Source organism: Parambassis ranga, chromosome 24, assembly GCF_900634625.1.
Source record: "Parambassis ranga chromosome 24, fParRan2.1, whole genome shotgun sequence".
Lineage (NCBI taxonomy): Eukaryota > Metazoa > Chordata > Actinopteri > Ambassidae > Parambassis > Parambassis ranga.
The window spans coordinates 4023112-4040519 of record NC_041043.1 but is presented as its reverse complement, the minus strand read 5'-3'; the positions used below and the strand labels follow the sequence as shown (position 1 = coordinate 4040519).

Below are 17408 nucleotides of genomic sequence, written 5' to 3'. Positions count from 1 at the left end.
TTCTAATTAAAGTATTATCAACAAAAAGTATAAAATAGTCAATGAATTCAGGAAATTCAAGATGAAGTGATCAGATTTTAGTGGTCAAAGGTGAACTGAGACTTCACTAAACACAATGTTGACCTCAAAAACTAAGTGTAATTTTCACAAAATTTACATAAATGTTTCATAGGGTACAAAAATATTAAACGAATTCAATGAATTATAATAACAAAATACTTTTCATATCTAAACGGTCAAAGGTCATGTATGTTTAAAGGTGGAGATTTTCCAGGAGTGGAACTGCTGCAAAGGTGTCATTTTATTGCATTTTATGAGCCCATAATACTGAGTAGTTAAATGTTCCATAGTTGGTCCACTCAGACTGAGATGGCAGTGATCACTGCTGTTACTGAACCATGTTTTGACCACCAAACTTTTCCTTATCTTTCAGGTCTGTCCTTCTACAGCCATGTGGCAGAGAACTGTGAGGAGGTGGCCCACTTTAATGAGGTCAGTATTTTCATTGTCATTGTAACATTGATCAATGAGAAATGATCAGATTACAATTTGCTGATATCAATTTGCTGAGGCTGCAGCTTCTTTTTTGATGAACTGAGGCAGGGTGTTACTAATTAGCAGATTTATTGGAGATAATGGAGTACATACTCCACATGTACTCAGGCATTTTATTAATGGACCTAAAGCTTAAATGTAACATGAGACGAAGCAGTAATGATGTCACATTTGTTGTGCTCAGACTTACTGTGTGACAAAAACAAAATTAGTCCTGTGCCCAGATTATAAACTGGACTGTCTGGATTATATGGATGAAGTTCAGAGATATTGTCCATGATTATTTATTGACTGAATTATATCACTTTATGGATGAACCAGGGGAAAATATATTGAAAATGTTGTGGTTTTCAGACAGTTCCAGACTTCCATTCATTGCTTTAGATATATAAGTATTAATGATAACTTTGTGTTTATCGGATTTCTGTTTCAACATCAAAGTGATCTTCATGGCCAGAAGATCACTTTATGTTGTTAAATACTCGTGCGATATGGAAGCCAGTATCATCACAATATGCATGTACACTACATGGATGAAAGTGGACACTTTTAACCACAACCAAAATGAAATTCATTGCAGACACCTACAACGAGCCAGCATACCTTCCCCTGTGCCGGTGTTAACCAGTGAGCCATCACCTCATTGCTGTTCTGATTCAGTAATCTTACTGGTTCCCCCTCACAAATGGCCGATGTTCTGCCAAGTGTCTCTTAATCACCCTCTTCTGTCTGCTGATGGCTTATCAGTGTCCAAGAGGCAGGGCAGGGGGAGCGATATCCACCCATGCACAGCATCGCACACTGTTGTAATTAAACTAGACACTTCAGACTCCATGGCTTTTTAGTGAGAATGAGCTGTTCCCCTAAATAGCTCCTCTTCCAGACCTAACTTGAAAAAGAAAGTTTAGTGGATATGAATTCTTTCACTGTTTCACTCCAGTAAACCGCATTAGTCTGAGTCCCTTTGAAAACCCCTAAGCATTTTACCTAAACCGCTCTGGTGCTGATTGGACGGTCTCTTTTCATTTAAGAGATTCTGAGAAACGTTCCCTTTGACACAGTTAGATGTAAATGAGTTGATCAGAAGGAACAGAGCGGGGCAAATATGGAGGAGGCGAAGCTTGAGGTATCAAGTCAGGTGTGAAACCCACACAGAGCAGAAGCAAACGAGACAGAACAGAAGCAGGGGGTAAAGTCGGGGAATGAAATACGAAAAACAAAAGAGAGTGCCTCAAACATACACACTGCACCCTCCCAGAGGAGCTTTGACTTTTTTTTCCTTTACAGAGAAAAGCATTTTCCTTTTGATGCTCATGAGCTCAGTGCCGCTTCCTTTGCTGATAACTGAGGCTTTGTTTTCAGTATAATCAGGAAAATGGCTAAATGACTGTACACATTTGGCCACTTACATAATCACACACACCGACACACACACGTGCCTATGTAGTACAGGAGTGTTGTTTTTGTAGCATCATTGGGGGAAAATCCAAAAAAGAAAAGTAAACAAAAGAAGAAATATGTCAGAAGTATTTATAATGGTGCAATATTTTACTCCTGAGGCCTGACTACTGTAGCTGGTATAGAGCTGAGCGGCTGGCATTGATACATGATGTCTTATGACAGTCTCATCCGATCCTTGCGTCTCGCTCCTGTAGTGCTGGGGAGGTCGTTAGCATCACTCAACATCAATATAATATCCAGGCTTCCCCTGGAACAACTTGTGCTTCCAGTAGTTTGTGCATGTGTAGGTGCGTGGGTGTGTTGTGAGCTGCTAGTGTACTATACATGTACACGGTACACACTATTTGCCTGACCCCGACTAACGCTGGAGCTATTCCTCATCAAATCCTCCTCATCATCGTCTTCATCCTCAGTGGTGGGACATTTGCATGGCTCAGTGAGCTCAGTGCGGCTCCGGGAGTGGACGGCCATTAGCATAGAGTTGTGTGTGTTATTGCTATATGCATAGGCTAGCAGGACGCCTTTGAACTAGTGTGCGGATAGACTGTATGGGGAATCTGTATTCATTATTCATTCTGTGGTGGAGCTTTTAGCTGCAGAACACCAGGGCTTCCCCCTCACTCATTAGACATAACTGGAGCAGAGAACAGAGAGCGCTGCCAGCACTGCGTTCGGCCACAGGGTTTGGATTTGGGCCTGCATGCAGAGCTGCTGCTGTGTGTGTATGTCAAAATATTTGTCAGAGCACATGTGAGAATTTGATGAGAATGGATGTGTGTTTGGTTTACAAACAAGATGTCAAGAGAGTTGAACCATACAGAAAATGAGGATAAGAAGACTCCTCTGCTGGCTTCGAGCTACAACAGCCCCACAGTGTGGTGGGGAGCAAACTGACTTTTTAATGAGAAGTTTGTTTCTTACATAATACTTGAGTCTGAATCCTATGACTTTTTAATAACTTCTTTAGTATGTGATGCAGCTTAGTATCCTAATTCACAAAAGAGACACCTTAACCACTCTGTGAACTGAATCCTGTGGCTTTCTCTTACATTTATGCAAATGTTTAAGTCCTTGTTTTTTTCAAGTTTTTTTCTCTCAGACGGTGTCTTCATGCAGACCTGTCTATTAGGATCAGGGCTCAGTGGGAGCCATCCAGCTGTGAATGTGGACATTGTGAAAAGAAACCAGCGTTGATCTATAGCTGCAAAATGCAGTCTTTTGCTTGGTGTCTGCTGAAGCATACGAATTTGCCTCTGCATGGATGTAATTGCATATATGCATAACCAATGTACACAGTGTGTGTGAAATTTATTGATCAACATGAACTTGTGACACAACGCCATCTTAGAAGTCTTCCTTGTACAGAAAAAGCACATATCGGCTTTTATCTAGGAATTGTCTCAACATCTGCACTAAGCAGCTTCAACAGCATATTACACCCCAGCCCCATATTAAAAAAGCTGCATAATAACAATAAAAATAGGAGCTTTACAAGGACACTTAAGGATACCTACAGGCACAATAAAATGCATTATTTGGCATTTTATTATAAAGACATTCATAAATTAACATTTGGTTTTGAGACATAGGAAGGAGCCAGCTTGGAGAGCCTTGTAGGTGAAAATAGGATTTTATAATCAATACAGTATGTGACAGGGAGCCAGCAGTTCAGTGGATGGTGTTCTGGTGATAACGTTGAAGTTTCTGGACAAAAAAAGGGAGGTAATCCTGGAAATGATCAGTCTGAACTGGGCCGAGGCCTAGTCCTATTAATGTTCACCAGTAACACAAAGAAAATCTATTCACCTGAAGCTCTGAAATCTGTGAGCTTTGTGTGTTTTTGAGAATATAACACGTTCTTTTAATGAATGAGAGTCCTGAGTTGGCAGCTGGTGCTGTCTTTCTTCATGGGAGGACAGTCTCAGCTTGTGGCTGTGTGTCTCCATTGAAAGCCTCATCAGCCTGACCAATTCTCTAAACTCTCTTCCTGTGGCTAATCAAAGCGAGTAGGCCGAGACCACATGAGCTCACTTCCAAACCACTTCCCAGACTGTACGGGTAATCACGTTTGGGAAGTTAGTGGGTTGAAGTAAAGGGTGAGAACATATTGTATCACTATCAGAGAGAGGGTTATAAACTAATAAGCATCATACCACATCCAGGGTCACTGGAGAAAAGAAAAACTTTTAGGATATACTTTCATACATTAGTGTGCTCCTCCTCTGGAGGTCATATTTCTGTCCACTCCACCCTCACCACAGAGCAGAGAAACAGCAGTCGCCTCTGGACTGAAGACAAATGCTGCCAAAGCTAAAAATAGTTTATGAACTTCACCAGTTTTTTAGATTCAGAGATGCTCCAGGGAGGTGCTTTCCCATTTCTCAGTTAAATGAATAAATGATGAAATGAGCAGAATATTTTCTTTGCCTGTTTAGAAGCTCAAAGCAGAAGTAGAAGCAGCTCAAATGAGAAAGCACCAAACAGTGAACAGTACAGAGCCTCAATTTATGGGTTTTTGTTTTTTACATAACATGCATATGTTTTGTGTATAGAGGTAAAAAACTTCCTCACATACAGTGTTTATTTTTGCTATTGTGCACCCTGAGGAGAAGAGAAAAACAGAGTTGTTCTCTTTTTTATATATATAAGTTTGTGTGTGTGCCCATGTGCATCAGGTTGTAACACTGGAGTCTCTCTCAGGATTGATAATATACCTCAGTAAACAACAATAAGTCCCTGAAGTAAACTATTAGGTGAAGAAAACCCATGCACAAAGTGTAGAATAAGTTGTTCAAAGGATACTGTTGTGTTGTGTTTTCTACATCTGAGGTATGACCTATTGACATCTACTTTCTATTGCTGCCAAGTGGAGCTGGAGCCAATACCTCCACTACAAAGTCATTTGACCTGACTGGGATTTATTGCTCGCTGTATCCTCTCCCTTAGCAGATTACTGGCTGTTTATTGGTGGTAAAGGTGCTTATGTTTTTGAAGAGGTCGAAGCAGTTATTGTGATTATCCATTTCACATATGTTCAGGTCCTTTGGGCTGCGATTGTGGCAACAATTCTGGATACATAAATACCTTCTTCTGCTGTTATAAAGAAGAGGAGGAGGAATAGAAAATGCATTTTAGCAAAAATAGTGCTATTTACCAGCACGCCAAATAAATGGTGAAGCAGTTTACTTGACAAATGCATTGTCCATTATCTTCCTGCAGAAATGCAGGAACTAACTGCACTTCTATTATCCAGCCAGAAACAAAATACAATGTTCTTTGAGTTAAGAGGAGTAATTCATTTCCAAACAAACTCATCCATTCTCTCTATATTTGTTCAATCAGTGTCATCAGTAGTTTAATAAGCAGAGTATAATTGCAGTAATAATTAAGATGGCTGACACAGTCACTGATAAATACACATCCATCCTGAAAGAGTCAAATGTGATTAATGGTAACATGTCTACACCCCTGGCATTTTATTTGACAGATATAATAGATGAGACTGAAATGAATGGAGCATGCAGAGAAAGTGACAGAGCTGAGAAACAGAGCCAGGATACAAATGAAAATAGACACGGATGGTTGAATTGGGAAAAAAAGTCTGTTGAGCCTGTTAGAGGTGGTGTGGTGGGCATCAGTGCAGAGCTGTCAGTGAATTCAACAAGGTCGACTTTCTCAGCAGATCCATCTTATCAGAGATGCTGTTTCATCCGTCAGGCACACATGCTCAAACATACACTACTGAAAAAATATGAACTGCAAACAATACAGTGCAGTCCAGCTGAAAAAGGACAAACCTGCAGTCTTTTTAACCAGGTTATATAGCAGCAGCTCTGTGAGGCTGTTGTTGTTGCTGTTATGAAATTTTCATAATAGATTACTATTACATGTTATGGGATGAGATCAGGTTGGAGTAAACCCATATAAAATCTGTCAATTTGGGTAGATGTGTTTCCTTGCTTTCTGGGTACAGGAAAATGACAGAGACACTTGTAGCAGATGGGAGGAAATTATCCTTGAAAGGTATAATTTACCCAAGCTATAATGTCTGTGATGAGATTGTCCATAATAACACAGTAAATGCAACATCACTTTGTAATGGCGCGGAGAAATACATGTGAATACAACCATGATGACCTGCAATTGAACTGATAGGGGAGAGGCACCCCTTTTCTCAATGATCCCTATTGATTAAAGCAGTTAGTTAGCACTTAGCACTGGCTATGTATGATACCCACTGCAGTGTAAAACGAGTGCATACACAATTGTTCATGTTTTAGATTAAGGACACTCAGAGTTGTGATAATAAATACCACTTAAACAGGGAGTTACAAGTGTGTTGTAGTAATTAAACTGATAACCAAAAAAAACTATTCTCCCACAGCCCTAAATATTAAACATGGACACGCCTGGAGCCAACTAAAGCTTCCTGTAATGAGAAGGTAGTCTGTTTCAGAAGCAGCCCTCATCTCATTTATCCCATAGGCATACATCTACGTAGTGGTGGAATGTATCCAAGTATTTGTACTTCTGTACTTAAGTCAAATTTTACACACCCAAGTAAAAATAATAGTGCATACTTTAGACTTTTACTCCATTACATTTTGCAGCTATTATATACTCCACTACATTTCTACAGAATAGAAATATATGGATTTTGTTGCTGTCTCTGAAGTTAAAACCAATCAGACGGCTCTATCAGCTCCAATGATAGCAGAGCTGGCGTTTGGCAGCAGGACGGCAGTAGACCAGACTGTCACTGGCCTCTAGAGCCGGCCTCCACTGCACTGAGCCACCAGTGGGCCTTTACAATTTAGAGGGCCCAAAAAGGATTGGTAGATGGACCAGTGTAGAGCTGCTGGCAGGGATTTACTAGTAGTGACATCTGTAGAGGCATATGAATTACCAGGAGCTAGATCTGCATTCTTTATCAAAATGGCAGCACCTAGATATTGAGTACTTTAAAGTACATTAAAAAGTAAGTACTTAAGAATTTCATTTAAGTAGGATTGTTAATGTAGCATTTCTACTTCTACTTCTACTTAAATATATATTTTGCTGGGTAATTTTTACTTTACCTTAAGTACCAAGCTTCAGTTCTTTCTCCACCACTGCATTTAAGCCTATAGAATCCAAGTGCAGAGGGCGACATCATCAGGCAGACACAACAAGATTGTGAACCACACTGCATCAAAACTGCTCCTACTGAGCATGCTCCACAGTCCCTCCTGCTCTTGTGGTATAAAAGATAGAACATATTCTTCATAATTAATCATAGTTGTGTTTTCATCCTCTGTTTCCATGGCAACAGTCATGAGATATCAAGGGATGATAAGCAGGGGGAACTGAGGATGACCGGGTCATTCATCTGTTCACACACAGTGTTACACCGTGGGTTCACAGCAATAAGAGCTGATCTGCATCTGAGCATTTAGCCCCTCTGATAGGCTGCTGTGGCCCAAAGGCTTCCGGTTAGAGAGAGCTTAGCTGTCACTTTTAATGAGCAGCCACGCTCCACCAATTAGGCATCATGCAGTACAAAGGGTTAAAGGGGGGATCTGGGAATAGTAATGTGTGATGTTAAGACAGGCTGAGAGAGAGAGAGAGAGATCCAGAACACAACCTGTGTTTTTCAGGTTACTATCACATACTTCTTTAGTCACATAATCACTGAAAGATAAAACCAGTCAGACTGAAGGCCGAAGTAGCTGCAATGCAGCACTTTCATATCAGTCAGTGTTAGAGGTTTGACAACTCCAATTTGAGCTGTGCAGAGCTGCACTAATACACAACAACATAACATTACATTACATTATAATACTTATTCTTTCTTTGCTTATTTCTTACCAGCACAACAAACATTTGCAACATAAAAGTCGAGTCAGAGAATCTACAATAAGTAGCTTGTTATCCAAGACAGCACCTACCTGTCACTCATAGTGACACAGAGGTCATGCATAACTTTCAGCATTAATATATGTGAGTTATACAAAAATTCACCATTTGTTGTAATAGACTGACTAATACACTGATTTCTTTTATTCTGTAAACATCTTTATTTCTGCTGTGAACTAACTATTGTCAAACAAACCTCCTGGCAGCTTCAGTGTACCTGAGTGAAATACAAAAACAATAAAAGAAAATGTCCAAAGGCTTTATTGATTTTGATATGGGTATTATTATCATGCTTCATCCTTTGTCAAAACATCACTCCATCATCTGCTGCTTCACCATTGGTCCAGAAAAACAAAACAAAAGACAGCATTTGTCTCCAGCAGCCTTAAAGCCTCATGAGAAAGTTCTCTATCAGTGCTGGTCACATTAAAAACATTACAGTCATCTCATAAATGTTTTATTGTCATAACCATGGCAACACTGAATCAAAAATAGTCAGTGTCTCGTACAGGTACTTGCATCTATTCACCGGGGTGCCATTGTGTGTTTAAATTTAAAAATTAAAATGAAACATTTGGCTGAGTCACATCCTGTTTATTGTACCTGTTAAATAAATAAATAGAGCTAACAACAGGAAATTTGAGTGCAGACATAAAGTACCTGGCAGGAAGTAGGAGCATGTCTTACTTCCTCCTTAAAGGTTTGTTCTCAGAAAATAGGACATATTTTAGTTTAACTTTATCTTAACTAGACAAATGTAAATACTTTACCCAATTGTTGGAGCTATGGTAATGGTTATGCTGAAAATTAAAGACATTTTAGTGCATGTTATTATTATTATTTTTAAACTGAATTCCACCTGATCGTGATTGGTTCTCTTACTCTGAGGAAAATATACATGGCTGTCCCAGTGTTGGATAAACAAAACGTGGTCATATTGTTGTGTGTGTTCTGTGCTGGTATGTGTGTATTAGGCTTTAGTTCCTCCATTAGCATAGTGTGTGCTGTCATCTGTGCAACATTAACACCATGCTGGGGCCTCCTTCCTCTCTCTCTCTCCCTCTCTCTCTCTGGGCTGCTCAAACACAGAGCAGGAGATTTAGCAGTAAATGAGATGTGGTACGACAGTATTAGCCATGATCTCAGCTGAGGCCTTTGAGGATGTTTGCAGGATGTGGGTACAGGAGGGGAAGGGGAGGGGGACAAAGAAAAGAAGCAGCAGGACCGGCCTCGCTTGGCTGACAGACAGTTCATCCTCAGGGCAGAGAGGACAGGCTGATGGTATAATGCAGTGCACACATACATGTGCATGACCACAGATTCTAACAGTAGCAGGTGGGAACCACAGGGTTCAGTAATGGGACTGTCCTGATGGATCTCATGCCTGACAGCCTGCAGCGTTCTCCTGAATGAGAGGCCAATATCAGCTGGTGGTGAATGAGTTTTAAATCACCTGTCCAACCCTTTTCCCTCTGCCCTCACACAACCTCTTTTTCATCATAATGTACTGCAGTTAACTCTGAACCAACATTTAAATTCATCATGTTTCTAACCTCTGTTTCTGTACTTAATTGTGCGGCTAAGGGATCTACATCACTAAATGCACTGTGATGCCTCTAATGGGAGCTGTGAACAGGGATTGCTTTTAGCACATCTATTATACTTTCCTTATTACACTAATCACTGAATATTTTAGAATTAACAAAACCAGTCCCTTAAGTATAGAGCTTAATTATAATGAGTAATTCCCTCTTTTAATGTAAATCCAGCAGTGACAGACCTTAAGAGATTTAGGTTTCCCTTATTTCCTGCTAAAGTTTGCTTTAATTAGAAGTTTGAGAGGGTAAAGAAAGTTTGGTTTCCAATTTGTCATCTGTAGCACATTTCCAGAATTACTGAAACTGAAAGAATTTCTCACATGTGGTAGAGTGTTTGGACTCTTTGTCCTTCTTTGAATAACAAACAACCAGGAGAAAATGTCCTAGCCTAATTTAAACATGATGGTCGACCTTTAATTGAACATTTCCCACCTCAGGGCTAGCAAGCTAACTGCAAATTACTCTCTGTGGATGTGAATGTGGGTGAGCCCCTTAGCAGGTAATGCGGATCGGCATGTCCTGCAGCCTAAAGTGTCTCCTAGTGTTTCCTACTCACACAGAATCTTAAACACCTCCACACTAGCGAGCTAATCTGCACCACTATAAAACTGACCAACAGTGTAAGTGGCATCAGCACTGCAACCAAAGACTTACTATACTAAGATATCAATATTTGATTTTAACCTTGATTTAATGACAGTTATCATCAACATGGATATATTGGCTTCCACCATGAGTGATCATTGTACTTCCTTCAATTATTAATTACTCCTGTTTTAAAATTGACCGTGCAAATATCAGTCAATAGCGGTTTTAGAAACAGTATCTATTGATGAGCCAGACAAATACACCGGTGCCAATTGGAAATTATGCAATTTTGATTGATTTGGCAGTCAACACAGTTCATTAATCCCACGAGAAGCCATTTATATTATAGCCTTAATTTGTCGAGCTGAATCTCTTTGGATGTTGAGAACATAAATAAGATGACAGATCATGTCACATAACACTTGTTTATTGTATGTCCTATTATCTTCTAATTAATTATTTCCTAAAATCTATTTTATTCAAAGCATAATTAATCATTCATAATTAATCTACAACACCAAAGAAAGAAGTTTACTGTTCAGAGCTTTTTTTTACACTTTTGCTCAGGGATGAAAGAATATATTAGACTTACTTGCTCGACTCTTACATTTCTTGTTTTACCTCCTAGCAAAAAAAAAAAAAAAAAAAGCTATCAATATTCTTGCTCAGTGCTACATAACCCGGAGATGTTTTTGCTGATAAATAAAACATTCTAATGTTTTATTCCCCTCAGAGCAGCAACCTCTGTAGCTCATAGGGGCTCTTAAACTGAAGGATACTTCAGAGTTATTGATGTATGCGGATATAAGGATGTTTTTTTGTTTTCATGCTGAAGGTTTAAGAAGAAAATAAATGTTGCAGTCATGTACCTAGCTTAGCATGAAATGTATAAACAGAAAGCGTTCTGTGTAAAACACAATTATAGGCAATTCATATTTAATTAAAAATAGTACAAAGACAATATAAGAATTTGCTGTAGATCAGCTGCCTCTGTCCTCTCAGATGCTACCTTTTCAACTATGTGCTGATAACAAGCTGGGTGGTCCCTCTCCAGCAGCATCTGCAATTTCCAAAAAGATTTTGAGTTTTGGTCAGTCTTAACTCTTTATGTTCTGTCTCTGTTCCAGACATTTCGATGGCCCATTGCCAGCAGGCTAGATGGAAACGAGATGTTGGAAATCCAAGTGTACAATTACAGCAAAGTCTTCTCCAACAGGTAATATTTAGCAGCTGCTACTGTGACGTTTTCCTAATTTACCACATCTTCCAACATCAAACAGAATTTCAGAGTAACCAGAGTTTCTGGTTTCCGCACCCTTCATGCCTTCCTGTCACCGCCTGTGACCAATTGAGTCTGACACACAGTGCGTGTTTCTCAGCTAAAGGGGAATGAGCTTGAATTCCCCAAAGAGATCCCTCTAAATTGACTCAATTGTTTGTGTAACAGACTGCAATCCACAGAGCTGGCTGTGAGTGAGGTGTGCATCAGGAGCATTAGAGTTTTTACACCCCCCACAAGATCACATCATGAAAAACACAGCGTGCAGTAGTAATTCACATTCATCCAATCCCTCCCCTTAATTATGTTGTCATAGAGTACTGCTGTGTTGAAGATAATTAGAATAATCACAAGCAGACTAAAATTTATTTATCTGTGTCACAGTCACGCCCACTCTTGATAAATATATGTTTCTACACACCCAGGGTAGGATGCCATGACAACACTATAAGAAATGTGGACAACGACAATGGCTGCTAGCTTTGACTTCGTTCTCCAGGCCACTGGAGTCAATGCCTCTGCTGTTTCCAGTTGTTTGTATAGTTGTAAAGTATAGTACTTTGCTCAAATAAGTCCACATAAAGCCAAAATCATGGCATTAGAGTCATCATTCTACACTCATTGGACACAAAATTGGACACGCTTCAGTTCCAGACTAAATCATTCACTCATGTCTTGGTAGTTTTTGTAGAGTTTTTAGACACACATCTCTCTGGTTTTCATTCCAAAGTCTTTGAAAAGTTTGTCTGTTTGACTTCTTCAAAACACCTCTCGCACCCTTTGGAAGCTTTTTGATAAACTTGTGTATCCTTCTCCCATTACGTGGGCATTACCAATCCCTTTTTATAAAGTCTGAACGTCACTTTTGCCTTGATGCTTTCACAGGTGTGGGTGCAAAAACATTACAGGTTATAGCTTGTGCGTACTGCATCCTCACTTGTGTAGAGCAATGCTTACAGGGTCACTCAGTTAAATGTGTAGCTATGTATGTGATTTGACAGAGAGGACAGTTCTTAAGAGGGGTTATAATATATATATATATATATATATATATATATATATATATATATATTATAACCCGTTTTTTAACAGTTTGTATGAACAGAAACACTTTCTGCTGTCTGCATGCATCTCATTCAGACACAGTTGGAGCAAAAGCCTATTTGTGTAGATGGGAATGAGAAATATTTTGTGCAGGTCCATGTGTGGAAATTAGCTAATTTATAATTGCCCCGCCCCCCTCCTCCTCCTCCTCCTCCTCCTCCTCCATTCCTCATCTACTTTCTTTTGTTTCCCTGTTGAGGTGTTTTTGCACTGTAGCCTCCCAGGCTGATATGTAGAGGTCTGAAAAGCTGTGAGAATAGAGAGAGAATAGAGAATAGAATAGAATAGAAATACTGTAGTCACCCCAAGCTGGGGAATTTTGCTAATGCAGCAGCAATAATAAAATCCGATCAGCCTGTTATAGCTGCTGTGCTGTATGTTGGACAGATTGATGTCCCATACGGTCCCATTCAGGCTGATGAAACGGTTCATCGCCCACGCAGTCATTAGAACCTTTATCACGCCTGTCTCCGCGTGCATGTAGGTGGTAATGCATGTGTATGTGTCACTGCCTTTATCCGTGTGATCTGATCATGTCTGTGTAGATAGTCGTGTGTAAATGCATGTTCTGTTGGCTGCTGACAGGCTCCCTATGCACTTAGAAATATGACGCACAGATAAACTCTGCTGACAGGTGTGCAGAGATGCTCTATCAGTTCTACATCAAGGCAGCATCTCCCTGTCATCAGGATTTTCTCTGGTGCCAAGAGAAAAAATGGAAATAGACAAAGAGAACATTTCACAGCCACGTGTGTGGATTTATATATCCAGCAAGTTCAGGATAGCTGACAATGAGTTTAAACCATGACTAACCTGATCAGTCAGACCTGAACTACAATTTCTTTCCACTCTTCTGCATATTACTCGTATGGCACTGCGCTCATATAAGCAATTTTCTGTCACAGCTGGCTCTCATGGTGTCAGTGTCTGTCAGTCACTTTCAGTCCTATATTGTACATTGCCCCAGATAATTAATTAGCCCTACATGCCTTAACAGCATGTTAGCATGTTCACATTAGCATTTGGCTCAAAGCACCACTGACAAGATTGAAACCAGGCTACAATGTCATTGTGAATATTATCATTTTGTTGTGGAAAATCCAAACAGCTGACACTCAATGATACAATGAGAGCCAGGATTCATGGAGTTGGAAACATGGGGGGAGGACTTTTTTCATCTGTCAACATGCAGATCTATTAAAAAAAAGCAAACTCTACATCAAGGCTAATGTGTCTGCACACACACAGTTACTCATGCATGCAAAGACACTCACATTAGCACGGCCACACATTTAAATGGGTAAATAATTCAGGATGAGTCGTTGCTTGTGTTGTTCTCACACCCGCTCCATATGTCCACAGTCGCATTATTACCAGGGTAACTGATCTACTGCATCAATGCAGGTACCAACACAGTGTAAGGACAGCGTGTCACACCACTGCGACCACAAGTGCGATCACATTACCACAGCACAAGAGGAGGCAGAGGAGGGTGTGATGGGCTCTGTGCTGCAGTGGCATATAGACCATACTGTTTGTTTTCCCCCATGGCTCAGAGAGATATACTTTCATATTCTGCACATCACAGAGTTCACTGTGTGTGTGTGTGTTAGTGAGACAGAGAGGAGGCTACATGAATCAGCGGCTTTAACCTGAGGATCAGAAAAAAAGATTTTCATTTTTAGATCAAGTATGCTGATCATTAAAAACATGGCACTGGCTAGTTCTTCTCAGAGGCTCCATTCCCCTGACCATCAAGGGTCACTCATCCCTCCTCTCTGAGAAAAAACATAGCCGCTCTAATTCAATAGACAGAGACCAGTCTGGTGATCCAGTCAGGATGCCAACACACAGGCTCCCTGCAGAGGACCAGAGGTCATCAGCAAGAATAAACAAAAAAGAAAGAAACTTTTGACGCAGTGTAATCCATCTTTCAGTAAACATACCATTTTTATATTACATTGTTATATTATTGATAAGCATGCTAATAAGCATCAGTGAACTCAGGAACAACATCCAGCCAATGAGAGACATAGATGGTTTGATGATTTTATTATCTATTATTACCTTTAGATGCAGCATGATCCCAGTGTCCAGCAGCTGAAAATGCACAGAGAGAGAAGTAGAGCAGTCACAGATGTTGTCACCACATGTAGTTACATTTCTGTAATGATAACACATCTAACAGTCTCCTGCTCTGTGCAAAAGGCTGTGATTTCTGACTACATGTGGCTGGCATGGAAGAGATGTGAAGTGATGTAACTTAGACTGTAGTGTTATGCAGTGATAGGTTAAAATAGAAGTGTCTCAAAATCCAATTCCCAAAAGCATGAATGGCCAATGTGTTCAAACTGGAGCCTGGAAGCTTTGTTGTTAAGTAAAAAATAGTGCACTAGTTCAGGCATAAAGCTCATACAACAACAGCATAACATGAGAGAGATGTAAGAATGCTTTATTTACACTGGTACATTTTAACAGGTTAGATTGCAGCATGCTTTTATCATGCAGCAGAATTAAAGTGTTATTTCCTCCTGTAATTACAAGACTCATTGCACAGGATATTACATGAATGCTTCTGGTAGAATCATCCCACTGTGTCAGCATAAATGAAATATCTTCCATCAAGGTGCTGTTGTGCTGTTATGTATTTATGTTGGATGGGAGATAGGAGATGAATCCATGTGGGGTTGATGACACAGCTGTCCACAAATCCCTCTGATTATAAGCTTATCATTAAATGAGTGATGATACATTCAGCCTTGAATTCTAAACACTGTTTAAGACTCATCCATTACAAAGAATGCTTGTTTTAAAATTCTTTGAAACAGCATAATGCAACGTTTAAAATGCTTTTATTGTATTACCTTATGTTTCATGTTTTAATGTGATTTCACCCTGCTTTATCTTTAAAATTGTCTTTGAGTTTTATGACAGCCAGTCTGTAGTGAGATAAGAGTGTTTACACAAAGCTGCTCTTTGCTCACATGTCTTCTCCTGTCCTGATTTCAACACTAAATCTTTTTTTTTCCCTTCTCAGATTCCTGTTTATCTTTTAAGTGTGGTTATGAGTTACCCACAGTAATGTAAATCTGTGGCTCAGCTATGGCGCCTCTCAGAGCAATCCCACCTTGGCTCTATAGGGCAGTGTTAGCTGCTCCTGATATGAACCATATATCACATTTTTTTTATTCTTTCCCACTTAAGGTAAAGTTTTTATAGCCCCAAGCTCCTCCAGACTAGAGAATAGTTTTCCTTCCTTGTAAAATGGAGGATGGTGAAAGATGATCTTTAATTAAGCCTTTAATGCGTAGGCAGGTACAACAGCAGGTAAAAACAAAACAGCACACAGTATTAGGGGGACTCGAACCTTAGACTCCTTACTGAACCTCACCATTGCATGTCCCCAAACTAAATTCTAATGTAGACATTTGCAGCTCTATCAGTTGGACAAAACAATCATATGGGTAATTAGCATAAATGTAACATAGGCTACGTTCAGACTGTAGGTCTTAATGCCCAAATTGGATTTTTTGGTGAAATTGGAAAATGGATTTGGGTCACTTTAGCTTGCAGTCTGAACGTAGCCATAATGTTATATGTCAGCCACTCTGTCTATATGTTCTCTTAGCATAAACATGTGTCATATCTGGGAGCTGTATTATCAACCAAATGTGGTGCGTTTCTGTGAAGACTTGTTGATTAATGCCTATTATCCCTCTTTCCACTTGAAGCGATTTTAATAAAACAATCCTAGGCCATATTGTATTTACATATGAGTCTTTGTGTTTGTTTAGCACTACAATGGCACACAGCTGCTGTGAAGCTTCACTCTGCCTGCAGCAATAAGAGCAAGTAAACCACAGCGCCACAGATAGATTGACATCCTGACAATAAAGGCTAAAATGTGAAGGCTTAATAGCTTTTTTTGGTCAAAAGAATTCTATTACGATGATCTCTCTCTTTGTGTGTCGATGTGTGTGATATCGATATATATTTGTGTGTGATATTACGATGTTCTGTGTGTGTGTTAAAAGGAGACATAGTGGTGTATTGATTGCGTCTATATGGATCAATAGATATTTATCTTTGAACACCAAAGTGAGACTTGCAGCGCTGGCCATGCTTGGCAGAGGTTGCTCATAAATGCCAAATCGCACACGTACACCTGTCAGCTGTAACATTTCCATTTGCTGTCCTCCAGCTGAGTTCCCAGCAGCCGTACTGGATTAGCGCAACCTTGAGAACCACTCTGTTTGACTTAAAGGAATATTTTACATTTCAAAGCTGTGCTCATCTCCTCCTCAAGTTCACCTGAGACATATTTCATCATGGTCACGCCTCGATTTGCTTAAGAAACTAGAAGAAAAATAATACAGATTGAAAGGGAAGGGAGCTTTGAATTATGGAGCAGATGAAAGTAAATTGTTTTGCAGAACTTCAATCAATAATGAATGGCACCTTTTGAAGTGCTAAAAAGTGAGCCAGAACATGATAGGCCTCGCTCAGTTCAATTATTCAACACTTGTACACACGTTACAATGGCTGAAAGGAAATGACGGGCCATTTGTAGCCCTGGACATATTGATCAGCCACGTCCAGGGAAGGAAACAGTAGGCTGTACTGCAGCAGGTTTTCAGTGGTGCTGCTGCAGAAATGTCTATTTCTTTTCGAAGAAAAAGTTTTCTCTGGAAAACATTAGTATCCTTGCAGATTTTTTTTTCTTCCTGCAGCATGGCATAATACATTAGGGAGTATAACAGCTTTACACCTTCACAGTGAAAGCATGAGCCAGCGCCTGAGGGGGGGAGCATATACTTTTACTTTTAAGACTTGGGATTCAAAGTGAAGTCTGGAAATTGACCTCATTATTAAGTTTTGAAGCTCTGCTGACAAGTGTAGCCCCACTTTCTACTGTAGGCTGTGTTCAT

At 39.8% G+C, this 17408-nt stretch overlaps 1 protein-coding gene across 2 annotated transcripts in view; it reads left to right on the top strand.

The window, feature by feature from the left end:
* The first annotated feature begins 437 nt into the window (after positions 1–437).
* otofa (otoferlin a) overlaps positions 438–17408 on the top strand; it is a 52049-nt gene continuing 35078 nt past the window's right edge. For both annotated transcript variants that reach the window (XM_028397193.1, XM_028397195.1), the window contains exons 1-2: positions 438–492; positions 11225–11313. In XM_028397193.1, the coding sequence (XP_028252994.1) occupies positions 11267–11313 (47 nt within the window). In that variant the 5' untranslated portion in view covers positions 438–492; positions 11225–11266. The remainder of the gene's footprint in view (positions 493–11224; positions 11314–17408) is intronic.